The sequence below is a fragment of the Rhinolophus sinicus genome, linkage group LG04 (genome assembly GCF_036562045.2).
Source record: "Rhinolophus sinicus isolate RSC01 linkage group LG04, ASM3656204v1, whole genome shotgun sequence".
NCBI lineage: Eukaryota > Metazoa > Chordata > Mammalia > Chiroptera > Rhinolophidae > Rhinolophus > Rhinolophus sinicus.
Window position 1 is genome coordinate 19,494,856 of NC_133754.1, and position 23,719 is coordinate 19,518,574.

The window sequence follows — 23,719 nt, forward strand, 5'->3', positions numbered from 1 at the left end:
GTCCCACAGGGCTTCCTTTCAATGGGCAATGACTCCTGAAATAGGGTAGGGGTCTGTGGAGAATAAAGGTTTACCTAATTACATTCCACTTATTCTACTTGTTCAATGTCCTTGCTAAAAACAAATCATTCAAAACTGAAATAAATTAAAAAATGTAAAACCCTAAAAATTGTTATCACCACCCTTCATACCTATTTTAAATCACTATTGTATTTTTTTAAGTCTTCCTTGGAAAATAACATTCCACGGCTCACTTTTTTTCTTGTTCTTTGCTGACTAGATTCTGTTTAACTGTATTTTATCAGTTGAATGTGTTAAAATGTCTCCTTCACATTTAACATCTTTGACATCAAGATGTTTTGCAACAAATGGCTTTTTGCAATTATATTTATAGTATTTCTTTTCTTTACTAATGGTTCATAAAATAAAGGTGCAACATACAATTTAATGGCCAATTGTAATATAAGCCATGACATTTTTTTTTTCTTTTCTGTAATGCAAGTGCCAGACTTAAGCTCTGATTGTTGAGGCACAACCCATTTCAAAGAGATGTCGGCTGAAAGGATGGCTATCCCCGATGAACACATTGCCAGGAAAATGACCAGAAAAAGAGCCAGGCTGCTTTCCCTGCACTGAGGCTCCTGTTTTCAAGATCTTAGTTGATTTCAATAACTGATCGTGTGAGGCATTTGGGTTCATCATTTGTTTTCCCTTCCCTTAGGGCCCCACCCTTGACCCCAATAAAAGTACAACCTCTTCCTGAGTACTCACACTTTCTCCATGGACCTCGCTGTGTGACCCCAAGTGTGCTGTGTGATTCCCAGGTCTTGTAAGAAACATGTATCTTATTAAAGTTTCAGTTACTACTGACCAGCGTCTTGCAATCATAATAAGAGTAATAGGGTTGGTCCAGCCATAATACTGGCTACTGATAGGCTAACACCAGTAAAAAACACCAATCTATATCAAGCATGTCGGACTTGTTGTATTTCAAATAATACAATAAAACCAGAAAAAAAGAATGTTCATTTACTAGCTTCCTAGAATTCTTGTGTATATCTCAAGCACACGAAAGAAAACCAGAAAAACCAGAAGAGCTCCAAGAAAAGTTCAGAAGAGGACTCACCAGAGTTGGGGTCCGAGTTGCCGTCCGCCTCGGTCCTCTTGTCCGGAGAGGCCTGGTCATAGAATTCGTCCTGTGTCTGAACCAGAGGAAGAGGGTGTGAGATCAGGGTTCCACTACCCACCGGCTCGTGGTCTCCTAGACCACTGTCACTGCAGCTTTCCTGGGAGCCATCGGGGAGGTGAAACGTAACACGGCGCTGCGACTACAAAGAAGACCACAGGACATGCCAATTAACACTCCTCCCCAATAACACAGGCTCAGTGGAACACAAATCAAAACAACTTTTAACAAACAATACAATGTAAAAGAAAAAAATAAATAAAACTTAGAACCAGATTAGGAACACACATTTAGTATTTGCCATTTGCTATGTCATACCCAACTTGCAAAATACAAGAAAGAATTTCAATCTCATGTCATTCAAGAACAAAAAAAATAATGGTAAGCCATTGAAAATTGCAACAAGTAAGGCAGAGAAGACTATCTATGCTAGTTGTTCAAGTTATAGAAAAATTTTAAATAAGCAGAAGGTGCAAATGTGCAGACATACATAACGTGAATTTCCATTTCTTTCGAATGAACAGATGTTGTGCTTATGAAGTCACTATTGCCCACTGGCTCAGATATTACTACCAGTCATTGGATGTAGAACATCCCAACTGAAAGGTTTGGCTTGTATTTGCCAAATGTCGATATCAGAAGTGACCTAAAATATGGGTACTTCAATAAGTTTTAGTGTTTAATAAACTAAAATTGCACATTTAAGCACACATTGCTGCTTATTTCTCTTGGTAAATATAATTTCAGCTGATGTAATCCACGAGATATGAGAATATTTACAGCTGAGTAGGATGGAGATTTATGACTTACAGAATTATATGAGTGTAGTAAATTCATGCTATTTGTCTGAGTGCATCTAATTTTCATTCTGCTTTAACAGCCAAAAGACCTCTCAATATATGTCACATGTGACCATTTTAATTAGATTTAAGTTTTAATAAAAGTATGAATACATAAATAAAATCTATCATCTATACATATAATGTATAATACAATCATTTTATAATACAAGAGACAATTTATAGGTTGTATCCATTTCAAAGAAAAACAAATGCAGTTAGAGACAAAATGCAGTTATATATACTGCTACTCTATAAATGCATTTTTATAGACTGACAATAGAAAATAGCCTATTTCCTATGAGTCACTGGTTCAAATCCAGCTCAGTCATAATAGAGAAGAGCTGATACCACTTTATTGCTGTTCAATGACCTGTGTAAAATGATTTGATAGTTCAGTACATTTTTAATGAACTGATGCCAACATCACATAAACTATAATCATAAATGGTACTAATTGAGTCTATTGCAGCATGTTTCACCTTCATGCACAACTATCTGAATGCTATCATTCCCTTCTCAGTAGGTTTTGAAATGCACTTATGTGTGAGCTGTACAGTAAGCCAAACTTTAATATTAATATCTGAAATATATTTATCTTCACATAGAAAGGACATTCTACCAATTTTATTTTTTACAGTGTTTGGTCTCTCATGTGAATTTAGCTTTTTATGGAAAACCAATGATACAAGAATTTTCCCTTTCTGTTTCAGTAAGCCCTTAATACATTGGTATAATGTCATGACATACACAGCGTTACGGACGATGACCAGGCTGTTCATTATACATGACTGTGAAATTAAGCTTTTAAAATAATTGGCCCACTAAAATTCCATAGTTTTAGTGATTAAAATACCTTTTGTGTCATCTCTGCAGGATGACCTTAGTTATAGCTCAAATAAGTAAAGTCAAACATAAGAGAAAGAGAATATAATGGATGATTATGCAATCTTTATAAAGAATTTCGGGAAGCCTCATAAACCATTAAAAAATACATGTTCCATAGATACACAAAAAAAATTGAAAATTGACATATGTGATTTTCTTCTAAATATAATTAATATTTTTTTAACTACAGTATATTTGTTCCTCCTGAAAAATGTCCAAATCTGCAACACCAGTTATAACTGAATCTGGCAGTTCTCACTATGTGGTCATTTGAAATAATATTTATTGAGCACCTACTAAGTGCCTAGTACTGTGATTACCCTGAGAATAAAAAGTAAAATCTGTTTTTCAAATTTGTTTTAGATATACATTAACAGATTCCATCTCATATATACTATACTATGATATTTCTTTACCACTTTATGAATAAGAAAATACATAAATCTAGCATGATTTATTTGCAGTGAGACACTGTGAATTAGAACGATACAATGTTTAAACTACTGTGGCTTATGGAGATATTTCCTAATTAATTTGACTCAAATATGTTTAGTTCTTAATTGGCAAAATTGTGCACAATTTATCAGGTGGGAGGTGGGAGTGGTGATACATATGGACTAAGAATTCGAACATACATATAATGGTACTAAAAAAACTGATCGAGCAAAACAATCTTTAATTTATCATAATTATTGATGCAAGTAGAAGGATGTCTGAAATATCAACGTAGATGTATGGAGATGATTTGAATAAATTAAAATGCTGAAGAACGAGGATTCATGAAGCGTTAAGAAACAGGAGTTGTGAATGTCACCAGGGACTCAACAGTTGTGAATGTCACCAGGGACTCTGGTTTTGTTGAATAGCACCAGGTGAGGAGGGAGAACCAGATCTCCTGGCTGGGAACCCTTGCTCTACAGAGACTGGCCTGGGACAAGGTATTTTATCTCTTTGATCAAGTCCCCACCTTTGCCCGAGGGGTATTGTAAGGCTAAGGCTCAAATCAAACAAGTGTCCTTGGTATATAATACTTTACGCATAGTAGGTACTCAAGAAAAGTTAGCTATAATTCTTGAAATTTATAGCTGCATAGTATAGTATCTTTGAACCTCTGGGTCTATCAGTGTTTAGCTAGTTTTAAAGATGTGAACCCTTCACCCCAGAGGAAAATGATCTTTCAGAGGGAGCTGCCTTGAACCCCAGAATCTTAGCATGTCTCACTCTGTGCCTACAGACCATCTCATCTCAGAGCCTCCAAAGGGGAAGCTGATCTGGGGCAAGAGTGAGGGATGAAGATCAACATTCTAGAACACATGGTTTCTCCTCAGAATGTGAAGGATTTCCCATTACCCTTTCAAGAAAACTGCAAGTGTTTGTATATGAACAGAAAAAGAGGAGAAGTTTTTACTTTGCCTTTGGGTTATCTCCAGGGAAAAAGGCACAATTTGGGTTACAAATATAGTCAAACCCTGCCTGACTGAATTGGAACAACACATGTTATCATGAGACTATTTCAGACTTTCCAGATCTCGGCACTTAGATTTTGTTTTTCTGAATCTATTTCTTACCCATTTGAATTTATTTCATGGATATACTGTTATTATTATTATTATTATTATTATTAATTTATTATCATTGGCTATGTCTGGTTAATGGTTTGAATGTCACATTTCTTTATCTGGTTATCACTGACACGTTAGCTCCAGGCCTATAGCTGCCCTGAAAAAGATTAAGATGGGAACAAGTAACTAATAAGGTTGTTTCATCTTATATTTTCTCAGGGCTGCTGATATGAATTCTGATTAAGCAAAGCTTTCATCAGGGATTCTGTGCCCTACACAAGCCTGAAGGACCATGCATACAAATACAGGTGTGTTTAGGATCCTGCAAGTCAAAAGGTGGCACACTGGCTTGATGCAAGAAACATCACCAACCATCTTTACAATGTTTTTCACCACCCCCAGCCCACCCTACAGGTTAGTAGAAAGGAAAGAGGGAAAATTCAAGATGCCTCAGGAAGATACACGTGACCCTGCATTGGGCACTGTTCTTCAAGAGTCCCTGGAAGAATGAGTCACCTAAGATATCTTAATCATTGCTTGCATGTTTCCCTTGTGTGTTTCTTACTGGTGTAGAATATTATTCACCAATGAATGACTCACATCCAAGCTTACAATCCCAGTTCCATTAATCTGAAAGAATTCTCATGTGCAAAGATTTGGAGGTAAAGTTCATTGTGTCTTTGAATAAAATAGCAAAATGTAGAAAAGAGTGAAATGTTTAGGGGATGAGTAATAAAGTATGTAATATTCTACAATTGAATAATTCACAATACTTAAAATTATGTTAATTGATATAGAAAACATGTATAATCAATTCATAAGCATACAGATCAGATTAAAATTGTTCTTAGTTGAATTACATTTTTGTGACTGTGCTTTCATATTTGAATATACATAAACTAATATCTGTCTATGCATACACTGAATATTTAAAGTGGTATTGTTGGTTCATGAAATTAGGTATTTTAAATTTTTATTATTATTTTGGCTGCACTAAAATTTTCATGCACTGCCTTTGTAATAACAAAACCTTCTAATATTTAAGTATTTTTTCTTTGTCACTTGTAACAAATTAGAACTTAGTCCAAGAGAATGGAAATATTCCATAGACAGTAAGTGAGCATTCTCTTGAGCTAAGGAATGCCAAATACCTCACTGTCCTTTCTCTGCTATTCTAACTTCCATTATCTTTACCTAACTTTTTAACCACTGCCATTAGAAACCCTTGCCTTCTCCTCAAATGACAAAATAACTACATGAGTGTGGCACTCAGCCAATTATTACAAGACAAATAAACAAATTTACCAGTCAATGACTGCCATTTAAAATAATTATTATCTGGAACATTATAAATTGATAGTATAGAAGTAGAAAAATAGTGCTCTAGAATCGTTTAAATGTGGTTTTAGTTGTAGAGGACTCGAAATACCTTTTCAAGGAAATATTCCTAATTCTGAGTTAGTTCCTTTGACCATGTTAAAAAGTAATATATCATCTGACTATATATCTAATCACTAAATAGTACATACACAGAGACACACACATAGATATAGGTCAGAATTTACTTATGATGAAGTACAAGAAAAATCATACCAAAGTTCCATATGTGAACTTTTTGTTGTTTTATCTCCAATTGAATCCAGTGAAGCTATTCTTTTCTTTTTTTTTTTTTTTTTTTTTTGAAATAATACTTCCATCCATATCTCTTTTCAAGTTAGCAAAGGAAATTATCCCAAAGAGGATTTAAAAAAGGCTAGAGACTGAAAACTGAATTAAAAAAAAAATATTTCTTATAATATTAATTAGAAACATTTCCATCTGTCTTAGGCAAACACATTTTAATTGAGATAAAAAACAAACAAACAAATAAACAAACAAAAAAAACAGTTATGAGTGTTAGGTCTCTGAATGATAGAGACCTTGACCTAATGTTAGGTCTCTGAATGTTAGGTCTCAGAGACCTTGACTTACAGGCAGAGCCATGTCTGCAAGAAAACAACAAAATGTCTGTTGGCCTGCACCTGCACATAGAGCCAAACTTGCGATAACAGAAAACGCCCCCAAACAGCTACTGGCTTACAGGTAGTTAATATTTTCTGTTCAAAAAAACGGTACCCTGTCAGCTCCGCCCCTATGTAACCCTCTTCCCCCCCACCTCTTCCGGGGCTGCCAGTCTTCTTTAGACATGCAGCCCAGGCTGTAGCTGTCTTTGCTCAGCCTGACAGACTTTCTCTTAATAAAATAGACTTTCTTAAACTTTCCTAAATTGCCTGATGGTGCACCTTCCTTTAGTGGCCGACCTATCAATGAGTACAGTCTTAGGTTGCAAGCTATGCAGAGGAATTTTTAAATGATAAAAAAAGAAAAACATATTTTTAGCTAAAACCACTAATTCAATTAAATAGTAAGTTTCTCAATAGCTTCTTGCCATCTAAAATTAATGGACACAACACAACTTAATAAAACCAGAACTGAGCAAAACTTATAGTGTTTTAGAAGGTAAGGTAAATGTGACCCCACAGGAAATCTATAGTTATAAATTTGCTAGTACCCAATACTTGCAGGATCAACTGAATGGAAACTAATGTTAATACATACATGTTATTTTCCATTCATGTTTGAGAGAGGAGTACCAAAGTGGTAAATGAAGAAAAGATTCTGGATTAATGATTTAGGAAACATATTAGTAATTATGAGTAAAAGGGGTCCATTATCAATAATAAGGAATTGTTTTGAAGGACCAACTAATAAGGGACTTTTTGACTGGTGATCAATGAAATATTTTGAGTATAGAATTATTTTGTAATGAGTCATTTTTTTTTTTTTTTGTAACTGATAAACTGAGTTATTCTGCTTTCCTGTTTATTTAAAGTACATATGTTTAAAATGATTCTACTATTGTAAAAAAAATATTTATTATTTATTTACTTAATTAGTTAGTTATTTACACTGGAAATTATTTAGGGGTTTTCTATTTTATTTTTTTCCATGACATGTTTTTAGGTGAAATAATGTGAAGTGACTTGTCTCTATGGGTTGCAGTGGGAAACAAAACCCACATTTTCTGATTTTCAACATAAAGTGCTACTCATCATTCACATATTCATTCACTTAATAATTACTGAACACACACTATATGCTAGACACCTTTCTAGCTGCCAAGAATAAAATGGTGCATAAGACAAGAGCTATATCCCACAACTTCCTGAAAGAGCATTAAACTACTCCATCAACTCTGAGGATGCTTTTGGCAAGCAGTTGTGTCACCTTTTTATAATGTGACTCCCTTCTAATTCTTGCAAACTCTGCAGACATGGGCAAGGTCAGTTCATGAACGGGAGACATTCACTGTATTAAACAATAACCTAGGGAGATAAAAGAAGGACGAGGAGTGCGTTCTGAGTTTATGCGAAAGAATCTCCAGGCCTGTTGCCATTCTTAGATGGAAATGCATCCACGATTTGTGAAAATAAAAAAAATAAAAAAATAAAAATAAAAAGGAAAGAAGAGTAACTGGGACTGTAGAGTAGGCTATTCTTGACTCCAATACAGAATCACTGTTAACTTCGCATAACTCTGAGCAACTTGTTTTTCATCTAGATAGTAAAAAAAAAAAATGTTAACACCTCAAATAAGAACAGATGAAATAAAAACCATCAAGTTTTTCTTATATTTTATGAGCTTATAATGAATATTTACGGAATGCATTTAATCTACCCAGAACGGAACTAGGAAATCTAAAGGGGTTTCAGAAGAAATGAAGTGTCATTGCCCGTTCTCCAAACGTGCTATTCAAGGGAAAAGATTCTGTTGCCTCAGCAAGAAGCTTTCGGTGGTTTAAAAGTAGCAAAACGAAACATGGTAACAGTCCACTAGCTGTCAGTCTTTCTTTCTTTCCTGTTTCCATGTTTACATGTTAGAATATTTAGAGACAAATGAGGAAGCTCAGGTTGTGTTTGAGAAACATGTGTAATAACTTCACTGATCACAGGTGATGAGTGTAAAGCTATCAACTGTAAAATGATTTTATTTTTTGATTCCTAGTGTTATCTCCATAGATAGATAGATGATAGATAGATAGATAGATAGATAGATAGATAGATAGATAGATAGATAGATAGATAGATAGATAGACAGACATACAGACACGGTGTTAACTGGCCATATAAAGTTGAGTAGCATTTTCAAGGGAAAAGGGAGTGTTTGTTTACAGCATACTTAACTGCTCTATTAACCAGTTAGCTATTTGCTCCTAAGCAACTCCTCATTTTAGGACAGAGCTGTCAGCTTTTGTTCCAACTTCACCACTCATACCCATGATCAGTTTAGGGACCTTCTTTCAATATGTGTGGGAAAGGCACATTTGCTTAAACTTAACCTGTTTAGTTTGTAAATATCTTATTGTGAAAAGACTTCCTTAAAGTAGGAACTACTTTTTTGTGCTTTATAAATGCACTGAATAAATGCATTGAATACCTCTTCAGAGTGCCTATGGCTATATGCCTTATGTTAACAACATAGGGTGAAATTTAATTTAATTTTATTTTTATTTCCTTTTGATCTCAGTAGGATCTGAGAGAAAGATAGCAATTCTCTTCATGTGTAAAAACAATTCATAGCTTTAAGAAACTTGAGGGAGATGTACATCCTTTGTCCTCTTTTTGGGTGTAGCCCTGGTGCTTGAATTGACATCCTGGAAACAGACATAAAAGAGGAATCTCTTGCCTACATCATGTTCCCCTGAGGGACAGCGATGAAAGGGAAAAGGTTTTGAATCAACTTTTCTCTTGGTGTGGTGGCATCACCCCATCCTTAAGGTTCCACTGGGTCCAAGGCAAGCAGAGAGGATTAAGAATTGTCAGCATTGTTGCCTGTTTTGCTTCTAATATTCTTATTTCGTTCCTGCTATCAGAAACACCCTCAACCTATTTCTCACAGGGAAATGCTGCTCAGTAGGAATGCAGCACTTTATCTGAGCATACAAAATGTAAAATGACTACATTAAACAGGGGCAGCTGCTCCTGACTCTGCAAGCAGGATTTCTGCATCTATAAATTCTACCTACAGAAATAGGGAAGACATGACTCAGCAAGAGTCCTTTCCAATTTAGTTTTCTAGTATAAACAAATCCATGTGACAAAGTACGATACCCTTATCATATTTACAAAATGGGCCTATATGATAGTTGCAGTGATGCAATTAGAAATTACATCAAATTATCATTTTATTAAGTATATAGAACCCATTGACATAGCATGTGGTCTTTTATTAAAAAGTTAATCTTTCATTGGATAATGAAAAATGACCAGGGGAAAAAATGTGTCAGATCAATCAGTAGGGGTAATAGAAATAGAGTCTAATTTAGTGTCTAGGATTCAAGAATCCATCTCAGCTTTAGCAGTATTAACAAAAGAGGTGATGGACCTCTCTCTAGCATTCCCCTTTGTTAATAATTCTCAATACCAAATAAGTCTTGTAAAATTAAAATAGGACATAGTTTCTTTAAGTACATATATCTTCCTTACCCTCTGGGGTGGGGGTGGGAGATGAGGGTAAGGGGGATCAAATATATGGTGATGGAAGGAAAACTGACTCTGGGTGGTGAACACACAATAGGATTTATAGATGATGTAATACAGAATTGTACACCTGAAATCTATGTAATTTTACTAACAATTGTCACCCCAATAAATTTTAAAAAAAAGAAAAAAAAAGTACATATATCTTTTAGTAGGTAGCCTCAATTTTTTAAAGTTCAAACATTCACACACACATACACATAACACACACACACACACACACACACACTTTAAAATTCCCTTGCGTATAGGTACAAGATCATAATGACCTAGTAAGAATGAAAAGTAGTAATTCAAGGCTTTCCCAAACAGATCATACTATTCCAAGTTACAAAATGAAACGCAAATAGAGGGTTTCAAGGAGCCATTTGTAAAAATCCTCCAAAAAATATTCTTATTGCACAATATGATTTTTTGGAAGTCCTCATGAAGGATTGTTAATTTGCACCTAAAATGTAGTATAAGCTGTTTCAGTTGATCTTGTGCTACACATTGCAGTTTGATTTTATTTATTTAATTTTTTTTTGGTAGCATAAAGAACAAAGTTAAATTTTATTTTTAGAAGCAGTGAAGGAGTAGGAAGATCTTAGAACTAGTACTAGAATGTGTAATAGATATTTATCATTGGCATCCCATGGATTACAATTAAATCTGAGCCACTCAAAATGTCTTCTTCAGCAAAAATAAGGAAAATGGCAATGGGGTCAATATTCTTGGAGGAAGAGCCACTTCCTAGGCTATCATTCATGTGATTTGTATATGGAGACAGTCACCTAACTATTAATTAGCACGGGAGCCACCAAAGGAGTCATGTTAAAGAACTAGATCTTCATGAGCTGGTTAGTGGGGACTAATTTGCATGAAGAAGATGGATGGTGGGACACAGTTTACAAAACACAGGTAAAGATCCAAGCTACACTTAGAAGATACGGAAATGTGTGTGTCCAGGCACAGAACATGATAGTGATATTATTGACCAAGACTTGAATTTTCTCTTCTAGGTTTCCTATAAACAAAACACATGCTGAGAAACACTTTTCCAGGATGGGGATCAGGGAAGCAGTGTGGGTAGGGAAGTGGCTGCATTGGGCCATAGAGAGCACGCACAAAAAAGAAACCGGTATCCCTGGAATTTCATCTGAAATCTTGGACTCATTGGTGAATGATCTGACAAGTGATAGATTGGTGAAAAGATATATGGATAAGAATCTAGCCTCTAAAACACGATTAACTATCAAACTAAAAAAATAAAAAAGTTACTAAGAACTTCACTTATGCTTTGTAACTGTACTAAGAAAAACACTTGCATTGTGAAAGACTAGGATTTTCTACCTTTGTCTTCTTTTAGTTCCCAAAGAACCTTGATGGAAATATTGTTGGCAGTTGAAAAATTTTGATTAGAAATATGTAATATTCAAGTCATATTTCTTTTTTTCAGAGTAAGAAGAAAATAAGGATACTTTTAGAAATATAAACACAATATATACATAAATTTGTATATGTGTATTTATATTTATCTATCATATAAAACTTGTGCACAAACTCTAATACAGACAGACTGCACGTCGTCAAAAGTGAAATTTTCCTATTCTTAGACAAGGAAATTGTCAGACATCTGAGATCGGTGTTTTATTTAATAATGTTGAAAATGAACTCCAAACTTTATTAATTGAATCTGAGAAAACCTGAATTCATCTAGCTAAATTCTGATACCACAAGTTAGATTCCCAACAGTCTCTTCACGGTAATATTTAGTGCCATTTCATACATAGCCTTACCTGGTGACCAAAAATTATTTGTTTAACAATGATAGATACCTCACTGGTTATAAAATCTATCATATAAAATTGTGATTATGAGAAAAATGTTTTTTTGTTTTTTTTTAAATAAACTGAAATTGTATGAAACATCTGCTTAATTATTTCAAGGATTAGGTACTTAAAAATAAAGAGTATAACAGTGATACCACTATATTTTAAGATATTGGAGTTTGTGGTTTTGAATTGTTTTGAGAGCCTGCATGACATTATATGGTTCAGTCTCAAGGTGCCAATCTGATCATAATCTTTGCCTTTTTATGATCTGATTTTACCTTTTCAGTCAACTAAAAGCCATCCTTAGTGCTGAATAATAGAATTTTAAAAGGAGAGATTACAAAGTAATATGGCACATTTTCTTCAGTGCCTTAAAAATTACCTTTGAGGACCATTAAAAAAAGGAGATCCAAAATATTTTGAGAAATGGCAATAGTAAGCGTAGGATAAAAAGAGGGCAACTTTGAAGGACAGCTGTCAATTAAGTGCACGATTTCTATTCCTTAAATAAAGATCACTCCTGACTTTATTCTCAGCTTATAGGCAAGGATGTTCTTTTTGGATCATAAATTTAGAAAGAATAGGGAAGGCAGTATGGTACTAGAGAATGAGATGAATGGTGATGGACTTCATAAGGCGTATTGAATTACAGAAATCTGAGATAAAGCTTACAAAACAAGTTTGCTACATATGTATTGAGCAGTAAGCAGTAACATTTGGATATGGAAATCATATGAAAATATTTTTGAAAGTATCAATAAGCATTCTTCCGTAGAGTGTAAAACACTCATGTCCTGATAAGTTGGCAGGAAAATATTTTAAGCCTCTAGTGCTTTGAAAAATGTAATGTGTAACTACCTACTGTACTCTGCTAGCATCAGAAGCCTTATAATGTTCTTAAGAAAATAGATAAGCTACCCAGTTGGAATAAACATGAGTAGGATTTTATATCTCTTTTCTCCTGGGGAGTGTGGCCTGTGTTCTGAACAAAGTTGCTAGACTTCATTAAAAAAATAAAAGTAGACAGGTAGATAGATAGATAGATAGATAGATAGATAGATAGATAGATAGATAGACAGACAGATAGCTCCTCCTATTATTGCAGATGTTCATGTGACCTTGAGCCTGCTATCTGAAACAAAACTCACTCCTACATCTCAGTTATACTCACTGCTTGCCCTGTGACTCTTAGTCTTTCCTTTGAAAACATTACCAAGTCACCGATCTCAGTTATTTATGTGCTGGTGATAATTTGTTTTCCCTGAATACAAATATAAAATTCAAACATATATCAAGAACTTCTGATGACAAAAGATTCTGTCGATTTAGGTAGCATCTGTATAATAATGAGCCGTACTTAGAAAATCGTAATTACTTTCAAAGAGGCCAAACTCCCAAATACCAAGTTCCAAATGTAGACATGGTAATCCAGAAAGTAAAGACCACAAAATCTCAGCAATATTTTTTGGAAGGTAAGCAAGGGAACACTTGTAAGTCCACCTGACTCTAAGATCCTATGCATGTGCCCAGAAATTCCTTCTAATTTTTATCTTAGGCAAAGAGAGAGAGATTGTTGCAGAATGAAACATTTACAAAATTGTCCCTACTGGAGGAAAAGTACTATATGCTACAGGTTGGCCTGCACATTAAAATTTAAGAACAATAAACAGCCTGCAATTTTGGGGGGAAATTATATATATATATATATATATATATATATATATATATATATATATCCTAAGGTTTATATTTAGGATCTTGAAAGTCAGGAATATTTTATCCTATGTACATAATATTTAAAATGATGGACAGATTGCAAATCTGGAATGAATTATTTTCAATTAAATTAGGGTTGTGAGCAATTGTTTAATCATGTATAGTTAAATAAAATGGGAGAAAAGTACAATTAAATATTTGAAAGAAACTTTTCTTTATCTAGGATATATAAAAAGAGATTAGAACAAAAAGCAGTGATACTAATGTAAACTATGGGTTTTAGTTAATAATAATGCATTGATATTATTCAGTAATTATAACAGGTGTACTAAACTATGCAAGATATAGGAGAAACTGTTTAAGAAGAGAATATATGTAGGAAATTTGTGCTTTGTGCAAAATTTTTTGTAAACCTAAAACTGCTCTAAAAATAAAGTCTATTTTAAAAATGCAAGAATTTAACAGGGAGAGGAGGTAGACAAAGACTTTTATAGTCAAAGTGAAAGGTATTTCAGGCCATTTCCATGGAATTTAAAAAGATAGCACTGTTCTGCAATATGTTGAATTTTAATTCTATAGAGTGTGTGTGTGTGTGTGTGTGTGTGTGTGTGTGTGTGTGTGTGTGATATAAATATTCATGCATCATCATTCTTATATTTAGCTCTGACTGGTCCTTTTAAATCATAAATAAATGTGCTATATTTATATAAGTGTATGCATTTCAAAAAATATTTCTATATGCCCAAATTTGTGATTGCTGTCTATAGCTGTCCTTTGGTCCTTTCTAAAAATGTTTAAGCAGTATAAACTTTTAAAGGCTCTCCATTAAATAAACATTTTAATTTGTAGTTTACAAAGATACAAACTAATTTTAACACTTCTAGGGACATAGTTCAGAGAGTTAATTCCATGAAGAAGAAATAAAATGTTCCTCGTATCAGAAAATAATTCTGATCTAGTCCACGTCGTAGCTTGAGAGATGGAAGAAGATATAGATAATGGTACTGTGGGGATTAAGGAATTGCCTTTCCTGGACTAGATCATAGAGCTCACTGTCGTATCTTAGGTTTCATAGTCTGACAGAGCACACAGAGGATGCCATTCAGTTCTCCTATTTGATCACTACATTTTCATAGATATGAAAATCTAGGAGATTTTCATTAAAACTGCAGTTTGGGTGATAACTGATCAAACATGGCAGCTAACCAATTTTAGTTCCTGAGAAACTGCTGGAAAACAGTTCTTTCAGGGCAAGGGCACAATCATTTGACTCCCACATGGATATAATCTCTCCTAATGTCCGCGGGGCAACACTGTTACAACAGAAAGTACCATCAGAGTGGTTTTGGTGTAAGAAAAAAATGAAAATTAACAACTGGAGATTTAAATCTATTTTAGCAACATATGTTAAACATCTTCCAATTTATTCTGTTCACTAAATTTATTACTGGGCTTCAAAATGCATGCAAGAGATGCACATATTAACAAAATAGAGTCAAAAGGAAAGGATATAAATTGGGAATCTTCATAAGACAGACACTCCTGAAACTATACCATTAGAAGATTTGTAAATGTGTAGAATACATGCTAAGAGAATGGCTTAAGGTTTAAGAGATTCCCTAGAGCTCCTTACTCAGTTATTCAACAAAACTGTTAATTGCCTACTTCCTAAATGGTAGTCAAACACTGAGGAGACACTGTCAATCAAGAATGGCACAGACGAAAACCATGTGACTTCACTGACATATGGGATATAAAACTGAAGGCAGCAAAGGAGCAAGACAAACAAAGAAAAACAAAAACTCATAGACACAGATAACAGTTCAGTGGTTATCAAAGGGTAAGCGGGGAGGGAGGATGGTAGGTGAGGGTAAAGGGAGTCAAACATATGGTGATGAAAGGAGAACTGACTCAGAGTGGTGAACACATAACGCGATATATAGATGATATATTATAGAATTGTACACTTGAAACCTATGTAGTGTTGTTGACCATTGTCACACTAATAAATTTTAATAATAAAAATGAAACCCTTAGAAAAAAAAAAAGAATGGCACAGTCTCTCCACTCATAAGGCATGCAATCTAGTAAGTAAAGTAGACTGGAACAAGTCATTACAAACGTGTTAGATACAATGAAGGAAAAAATTCAGGGTGCAACAAAGTATATAACAGAGGGATCCCACTCACCCAGGGAAGTCTTCCAGGATGGGATACTGACAGCTCACAGGTGGCTAGCTGGCAGACATGGGGACCCCCTAGATTACCATTCCGTGCAAAAAATTTGAAATAATAACGTGGGGACAGAGCCCCAGAAAGCAGTTTCCAGGCTCTCGCCTCACATAGACAGGTGTTGGCTCAGGTAGTAAATGACCATCAACTGTGATTGGATGGCCATCAGCTGTGGCTAGTTGGCCGTCAGCTGTAACCAGTGAGCCATTGGCCACTAATATAATTGCTGTGGCTACGCTAGCAGAAAAATGGGGGTCTAGTAAGAGGATGGTGGCTGAGCCTGCAAGCAGTGGAGTGAGGGTTGCGAACAGTGTTGCACCTGGTTCCTGTGTCTCCAACCCAGCCGCCAGCGAGAATATAGTGATATGACTCTCCTATCTATGACTCCGTGGGTGTTCCTTTTTGGCCTCACCGTGTCCTGCGGTCTTACGTGGGGAGTGGGAGCATAGACCCTGCAGGCCACCCCGCATGACAAATAAGTCTCCAGAAGCAGCCCTGGTACTTTTTTTTTTTCCTTTCTTTTGTGAAACAAATTCTGTATTTCCTAAATAAAGCTAACATTAAAAAGTCTAACTGCTATTGAAGTGCACTGCCCAATGCTTTTGAGGATATCTTGATTTTGACTGTTTCTACTTAAATGAATTAATATAAACATGGATATAGTGATTTTTATCTTTTCAGGATCTGATTATTAGGTCCTAATCATGCTGGATACTTCATGATGGTTTTTTGATATAACCTACATTGTTTAGTCAAGGTTGTTTTTAGAAAACTTGTATTTTCAGTTTATTATCTGAAATGATGATCAAAACCATACATGAAGAAAATTAGGACCAAACTGAACTAGAAGTAGAAATTCCTCAAAATCAGGAACCATATCATATTTGACTTGCTATATCTAGCCCCTAGTATATAACCCTTAGGAACTGAGAGACACTAAAAACATGCATTCAGTGAAAATATATAACAACCTATATAATCACAAAGGTTTATTTTCCTTAATTGGTAGGGTCAAAATATAAGAAGTTAACTTGCCCGAGTTTAAACTTAAAAAGAAAATACTTATCTGTTCAGAAAATAATACTGAAAATTTACCTGAATTGACAGATGATGGGGGCGGGGGGCGGGGGGAGATAGCAGATGAGCTCTGCATTTAAAAAAAAGAAAAGTGTATATAAAACCAATTGAAATGGATTCTACAGAAATGTTGATTGTCTCAATGGATTTTTCCACCATTTTAGTTCTGAAGGCCATTCAGTAAGTTATATCCCTGCTTACAATTTCTTCCTCTCTGGGAACTACAGGACACTCTGCCATGTACAACCCTTGTATTGTAAGAGAAAATACAGAAGCACAACCTTAATTTCAATAATCAAAACCATCAGTTAAGGCAAATAAGTAATCCCTGACAAGCAATGAAATTCAGTTTCCCGATCATAGGTGTCATGCAGGGTCTCTGGTCCTGCTCCCCGCACAAGAACGCTGGATAAGGTGAGGCCATAAAGGAATACCAACGGAGCCATGGATAGGGGAGTCATACCATTATATTCTCGCTGGCGACTGGGTTGGAGACACAGGAAGCAGGAGCCGCAAAATGCACAATCCGCCATCTACTTCTCTGCCAACCAACCAACCTTGCTGTCTGCAATCCGTACTTGCTAGTTCAGCCACAGAAGTTATATCAGTGGCCAATGGATAACTAGTTATAGCTGATGGCCAACTAGTCACAGCTGATGGCCATCTACTATCCAAGCCAGCACCTTTCCACTTGAGGCCGACAGCCTGGAAACTGCTCTCTGGGGCTCTGTTCCCACAATAGGTTTAAACAAAACAATAGCTGTACTGAATAAGAATTAGAAAAGCAGTATGTACCTTCAGGTTTTTCTTCATTTTCACATACAGAAAACATTTAAAATGTTAGGAATTTAAAAAAATAAAATTTGAAATCTTAATGAGTTTTTTCAATGCTATGAAATGCTGGAATAAGGTAAAGTTGGCTAGAATATTTTTACACAATCTTCTTAATGGGCCTTTTCTTTACATAATAAAGTCAGTCCTTTCAAAATATTTAGTTTAAAATATTTAGTTTTAAAAATTATAACACATTTGAAAATATAATCCACTCTGACCATAAAATGATTGATCAAAGGAATATGTATTTATGATAAAAATTAATTAAGGTAACTAATGCTCAGAAACAATATAAACATCCTTAAATAATTACATTAAAGTTATTTATTGCATAAACCTCTTCTTTGGGTGATAATTTGTTGCAATGTCAATTTGTAGATATATTTTGTCACAAAAGGAATGATGACTTTTGCTGGAAATCAAAAGCTATCCTAAAATGTATTTACTTGTAATAGTGTTTAATTTCATATTGCAATGATTAATCAGAGGGAATTACTTTATTTTCTGCTGTTTTGACTAGAAGAAATGATCTCTTCTGTTTTTATCCTATTATAAGGATCATTACAAAAATGGGAAACAATTAACACTGGGTTTAATGCCTGAATGCTATAGAGCTGAAGTAATTGCACTCAAGGTCTGCTAACTTTTTAATCAGGCATTTGGTTGCAAGCTGCTCGCAATTGATTCTGAGAGAACTAAGACTATCTAAGGAGGAAAGCAGGTGTGCCAGAAAAGCAGGCATATTGGCAAAACAACTGAAAAATTTTAAAAGGAAAAGAAAAAAAGAAGCAAAACCAAAGGAAAACGCTTGTCAGCAGGCCATTTACTTGGCTCGGCTGGTTACTGAACAGAGCCAGTCTGTGTGCACAAACAATTGTGAGTGCCCTACTGACCTACTGCTTTCCAAAGGTAATATTAAAGCTTAAAAGTGAGGAGCCCTGTCCATCTCAACGTGAGCAAATTGAGTTAATTAACGGAGAAGGCTTGAAATTTCCATATTCAGTAGAATTAAGACACCATCAGAGGTTTCTGGAATTACATCCTAATTAGAGAAGTTCCCACTTCTTTGCATTCAGGCTACTCTTTGATAAACAAATTTTGTTAGATACAAATTTTGTTTCTCTCTTAAAACAAAAAGGAATTCTACAATTTTCCTCCGAAAACTAATGGTATGTGTTTTTCTGTTTATCTTTAATAAGTGTCATTCTCTTACTGGGAAACTGATGCTTTCTAGGCATGTAGCACACATTTAGAGGTTCGTGTATCACTTAAGAGCACTGGATTGGGGAGAGAGACATTTTAAAAATCCCCTCCTGCATAGTCCCTTGAAAGCAGAGCTTCTAAAATAATAATCCTGTGAAAATAACCTGCATGAGTAGGAGAATAATCTGACAAAAAGCAGGTGGGTATTTATAAAATTCCAGGTTTGAGATTTTTTTTTTATGATGCTTATGTACACCTACATAAGCATAGATCTACCTTTACACAGAGAGAGGGAAACAAATGGCATATTTGAACATTTACCTGGTGAATTCCAAAACAGTTGCTATTGCTTTCTTGAATTCCCCCAAAAGGAAGCAAGAACATCTGAACGTTTAAAGAAGGGTATAGAGCAGAACTACCTCTTGTGCCAGAAGAGCAAGACAAAATAGGAAGACTAAGAAATAGAAAACAGCAGAAAGGAGCTTCCTCAAGCAAAGTTCTGTTGTGCATTGCAATTACACCTGTGTGCCCGGGCCACCAGATAACCTACATTAGGACATGTTAGGATGTCTCAGGGCGCAGAATAAAGTACTTAGAGATCAAAGGATTGAAAATGCAATAGCCATTTCATGAGTTCCTACTACAGCTTCAAACAAGTTACAGAAGACACAGCTCATGTGTATGGATCATTTTAGCTTCCAATGACCTCTCCCTTGGCCGCCCTTACTGTAAACAGCTCTCACCAAGTCACCTCAGCATCTGTTGTTTCTTGGAGCAGGGCTAATACAAATGAAAAGCCACCCCATACCTGTGCACCTACACTGAAGTCCCTTAACTGTATGGGACTCTCACATGGCTGTGACCATGAGTATTTCAGGGAAAATGTCAAGTAGGAGGAGAACAAAGAGACTGGCAGACGAGAAGCCCCTGGGTGACTCAAACTGCATTACAACAATGACTGTTGCCAGATTAACTACGAACTTTCTGACTTCAAATGTGACTTGAAATTCTCATTCTCTGTGCAGCATTTTACAGCAATTCGAAATCTAGTATTGAAGTAATCCTTTAGGATCCAATAGATCTGATTAGTGTGTGTGTGTGTGTGTGTTTGTGTGTGTGTGTGTGTGTGTGTGTATTATACTTCAAGAATTTGTGGACACACATGACATAGTATGTCCCCTGCCAATGGAGCAGGGAAAGCCATCCCGGATCTCTGGAAATATTCATGAGTGCAAAGTACCACCACATACATGGATGAGCTGTTCATGGTGATGTTGATTATAAGCCTAAGCTAGACTTCCATTGCCTCCACATCAAAGGAGAACCTTGCATTTGCTAGACTTTGATTACTTGCATTTTTTGTGTTGAGCGGTCTTACTTTTCTCAAATTATGTACAACAATTAAATTTCTTTGGAAAATAATATCATCAGAAAAGTTGGTTGATTTACTTGTATTTAATTTGCAAGTATTTCTTTTATCTATTCTAATTCTCCAAGTACAAATAAAAGCACTTTTTTTTTTTTTTTTTTTTTAGTTTAAGAGGTACCTATAATTTTTAATGATTATGTTTCCATTCGTTCCAGGACACTGCTTAAACTATAGAATAACTAATTCTTAAGGGTAACATTTGGTCATAATTCTTTATTGGTTAATTTACAATTTTTATCCCCATGTCCCTTCTCAACCAATTCATGAATGTATATACATATAGCTATCAATTTTATCTTTTTTCTATACTATTAACGTGAGTTATTTTTAAATTTAAAGCACCAAAACCATTATGTCCCATGAATACAATTTAAATAAATACCTGTTAACAAATAGGTATTCACAGTATATATGCATTTTAGATTGAGGATATATCTATAATTGATATTCTAACAGTATATTAAATGATAGTTTGTTAGCGTTACTTTCTTAACAATACATAAAATAATGGTATTCTGTACTTTGCAATCTATGGCTTCTCAGACCTGACAAAATGCTATATTAGCAGTCAAGAGGAGAAAAATAATGGAACTATTTTTGGGTTTTTTTTGAGCTTATATTGTTGTTTTCTGGCCATTACACTAGGAGCTTTGTGCTAATGATCATATTTCAACTAAGGCTTAAGAACTAGTATCCTCTTTTTGCAAAGGACCAAGCAAACTTAAAGAGGTTCAGTAACCAACGTGCCTCAGGTCTTTTTTTTTTTTAAATGTAAGGGTCAAATAAATCCCTTGCTTGTTCTTTGCATATACTCTTTCTATTTGCAGCAAACAAAACAACACACACACACACACACACACACACACACACACACACACACACTAAATCATCCCCAATGATGAGAAAAGTGACCAACATTTTTAAAAATGAAAATAAAAAATAAAATAAAATAGCCCAATCAATAATAAATCACCTGTTCTTCCACTAGTTTATAAGCACCATGAAGACAGGGTCATCTTTTACTGTCAACTATATCCATAGCCTTAGAACAAACAGTGTTCGGTAAGCATTGGGTGAGTCATAGAGTTTCAGTCTCAAAGCCTTGTTCTGAGCCTGCACTAGTCAGCCACAATGTGGTCTAACACCATCAGACTCATCAGACTCAGCCATAAGTCTCTCTAAGTTTTGCATCCCTGGGGAGGACCACCATCCCAACTCATTCCAGAGTGACATATGAGAAGATAACTGCACAAAAACAGACCTTGGAACATTTGAAATCAGATGCAGTTTGATGTGGTTTATCTCTCCATTTAGGGTAGAGTATATTTCATGTGTCTGACAGAAGAAGCAGAGAAAAGAGTGCTAATTCTTTAGCAGGTTTTAATTTTCTTCTCCCATTTTAAAGCACATGCATCCTGCTACATTTTCCCTGAGATACTTTTAAAACATTTGTTTCCTATTGTTGCTACTGTAACCACCCCCACCCGCCCCCTGCCCTGCCCTGGTAACCTTCTTTCTCTATTTCTCTTCCTGTTATCAACTCCACTGATGGAATCATTAAAAATGTTGTCTGACTTTTGCCATAAAGGTAAGCTGATTTGAAAGGACAGCGTCTATTTTAGTTTGTTGTTACCTAGGACTAGTAAGTGGGTAAGTTGCCAAAAAGAGTGGAGTGACTAGCAACTACAGAGAGGATGATGCCAGTATTTAAAGTGTCATTGCCTGTGCTGAAACCAGACTATTAACTACTGGGGAATTCTAAAGTACAGTGCCTGAGTAGTGCTAAGTATGTAAATCTTTCCAATGTTCAGAGCTATATCAAATATTCTCCTTTCTCTCCCTCCCCAACTTTTATTTGTGCGTTTAAAATGATAATACCACTATGCAATTGAGCAAATCATAAATGGTTGGGGCTTGGGACATGGAAGAAGAATGTCAGGGGAAGAGAAACTTTCCAGCCTGGTAAGGTTTCCTTGGAAAAATGACACCACTTATGTATCCATCACCCCTAGCTTTTATCCACCTGGAGACCTAGAGCGACCCTAGCTACTTGCAATACATAGAGTTGAGGTCTTTATTTCTCTGCTTCTCTCTACTTTGAGGGATTTTTGTTGTTGTTGTTGTTGTTATGCCATCAATGGCAATATTAATTAATCATTATCTTGTCTGAGTAATAAAGGCTGGGTTTAGATAAGGAGACTGTGAATATGAAAGAAGAGTATGTTGAAATATTCATTACTGACTTATCCAATTGATCACAATGACCCATCTATTCATACATCTGACTTCAAATGCCCAATACATTTATTTACATGTCAAACCTCTTTGAAGAAAAAAAAAAGATTTTTGGTTGTGAATTTTTTCTTTAAAATTCAATTTCTAATTGCAGCAGTAGTTTTAGGGTTGAACAATATAAATGGTTTAGTGATGCTTTCTAGAAATATATCTAGCAATTTATTTTTCACAATATATTAGTAGTATTTTATTATGAATAGCTGAAATGTAAAATGATACATAGAAGATATTAAATGAAAATAATTCTTCAAAATAGAAGTGAGTATATTTGTTAAAACATCAAAATATAAACAAAATAGTGACAAATCATGCCCATATATGAATCTTCCCCCCCACCCCCTGTTTTTTTTTGTACGAGGGTTTGGTGACATGTTGGTTTAGCTATACCCATAATTATGCTACCATTTCCTATTTCCTTTTATAGGACATAAGAATTCAGAACCAAGGATTTCAAGATGAAGAATCTTATTTCTTGTAGAAAGTTAACTTAGCCTTTCCCTTTCACTGGCTGGAACTGAAGAATTGAGATAACTCTGAAACCTGACACTTTGATATGAGATTTAGTGCCAGCAGAATGAGTGTTCTTCACTTTGATCCTACTTTCAGAAACTCCCTTTAAGTGACACTTCTCATTACCCCTCACCAGCTCTTCCCCAAAGCTCCCTGCCTTTCACATGTTGTGAATGAGAACTGGGACCGATGGCTCCAATATTGTCTGCTGACTAACAGTTTGTTTTGAATGTGCAGAATCAGGATCTTTTACTAATTAAATTGCTTTACCACTGAGAGGTCCCCTGAGATGTATCCTTGTTTATCTGGGTTAGATCATGAAATCATAGTTAAAGCAACCCTAGGACCACAATATGTGACTAATTCAAAGGAAAATGCTGGGAATAAACGGACAGAATTGGCTCAACAATGAATCTACACACAAATACAATTAGGTTCATCATAAACCAAATAAATGCATGTGCAGACATACAAACTGATGCTAGAAGGTAAGCCCTATCTATGGACCGGTAGAGCTACATGACTAACTTCCAAATATGCTATTTATTATGTAAAG

At 35.1% G+C, this 23,719-nt stretch overlaps 1 protein-coding gene across 6 annotated transcripts in view; it reads right to left on the reverse strand.

Annotated features, from left to right (window-relative positions):
- PCDH9 (protocadherin 9) overlaps positions 1-23,719 on the reverse strand; it is an 870,283-nt gene that overhangs the window by 279,568 nt on the left and 566,996 nt on the right. For 3 of the 6 annotated variants that reach the window (XM_074329354.1, XM_019712377.2, XM_019712378.2), the window contains one exon: positions 1,127-1,202. In XM_074329354.1, the coding sequence (XP_074185455.1) occupies positions 1,127-1,202 (76 nt within the window). Of the gene's footprint in view, positions 1-1,126; positions 1,329-23,719 lie in introns of all 6 variants that reach the window. The other 3 variants (XM_074329353.1, XM_019712375.2, XM_019712376.2) reach the window with 1 other exon arrangement.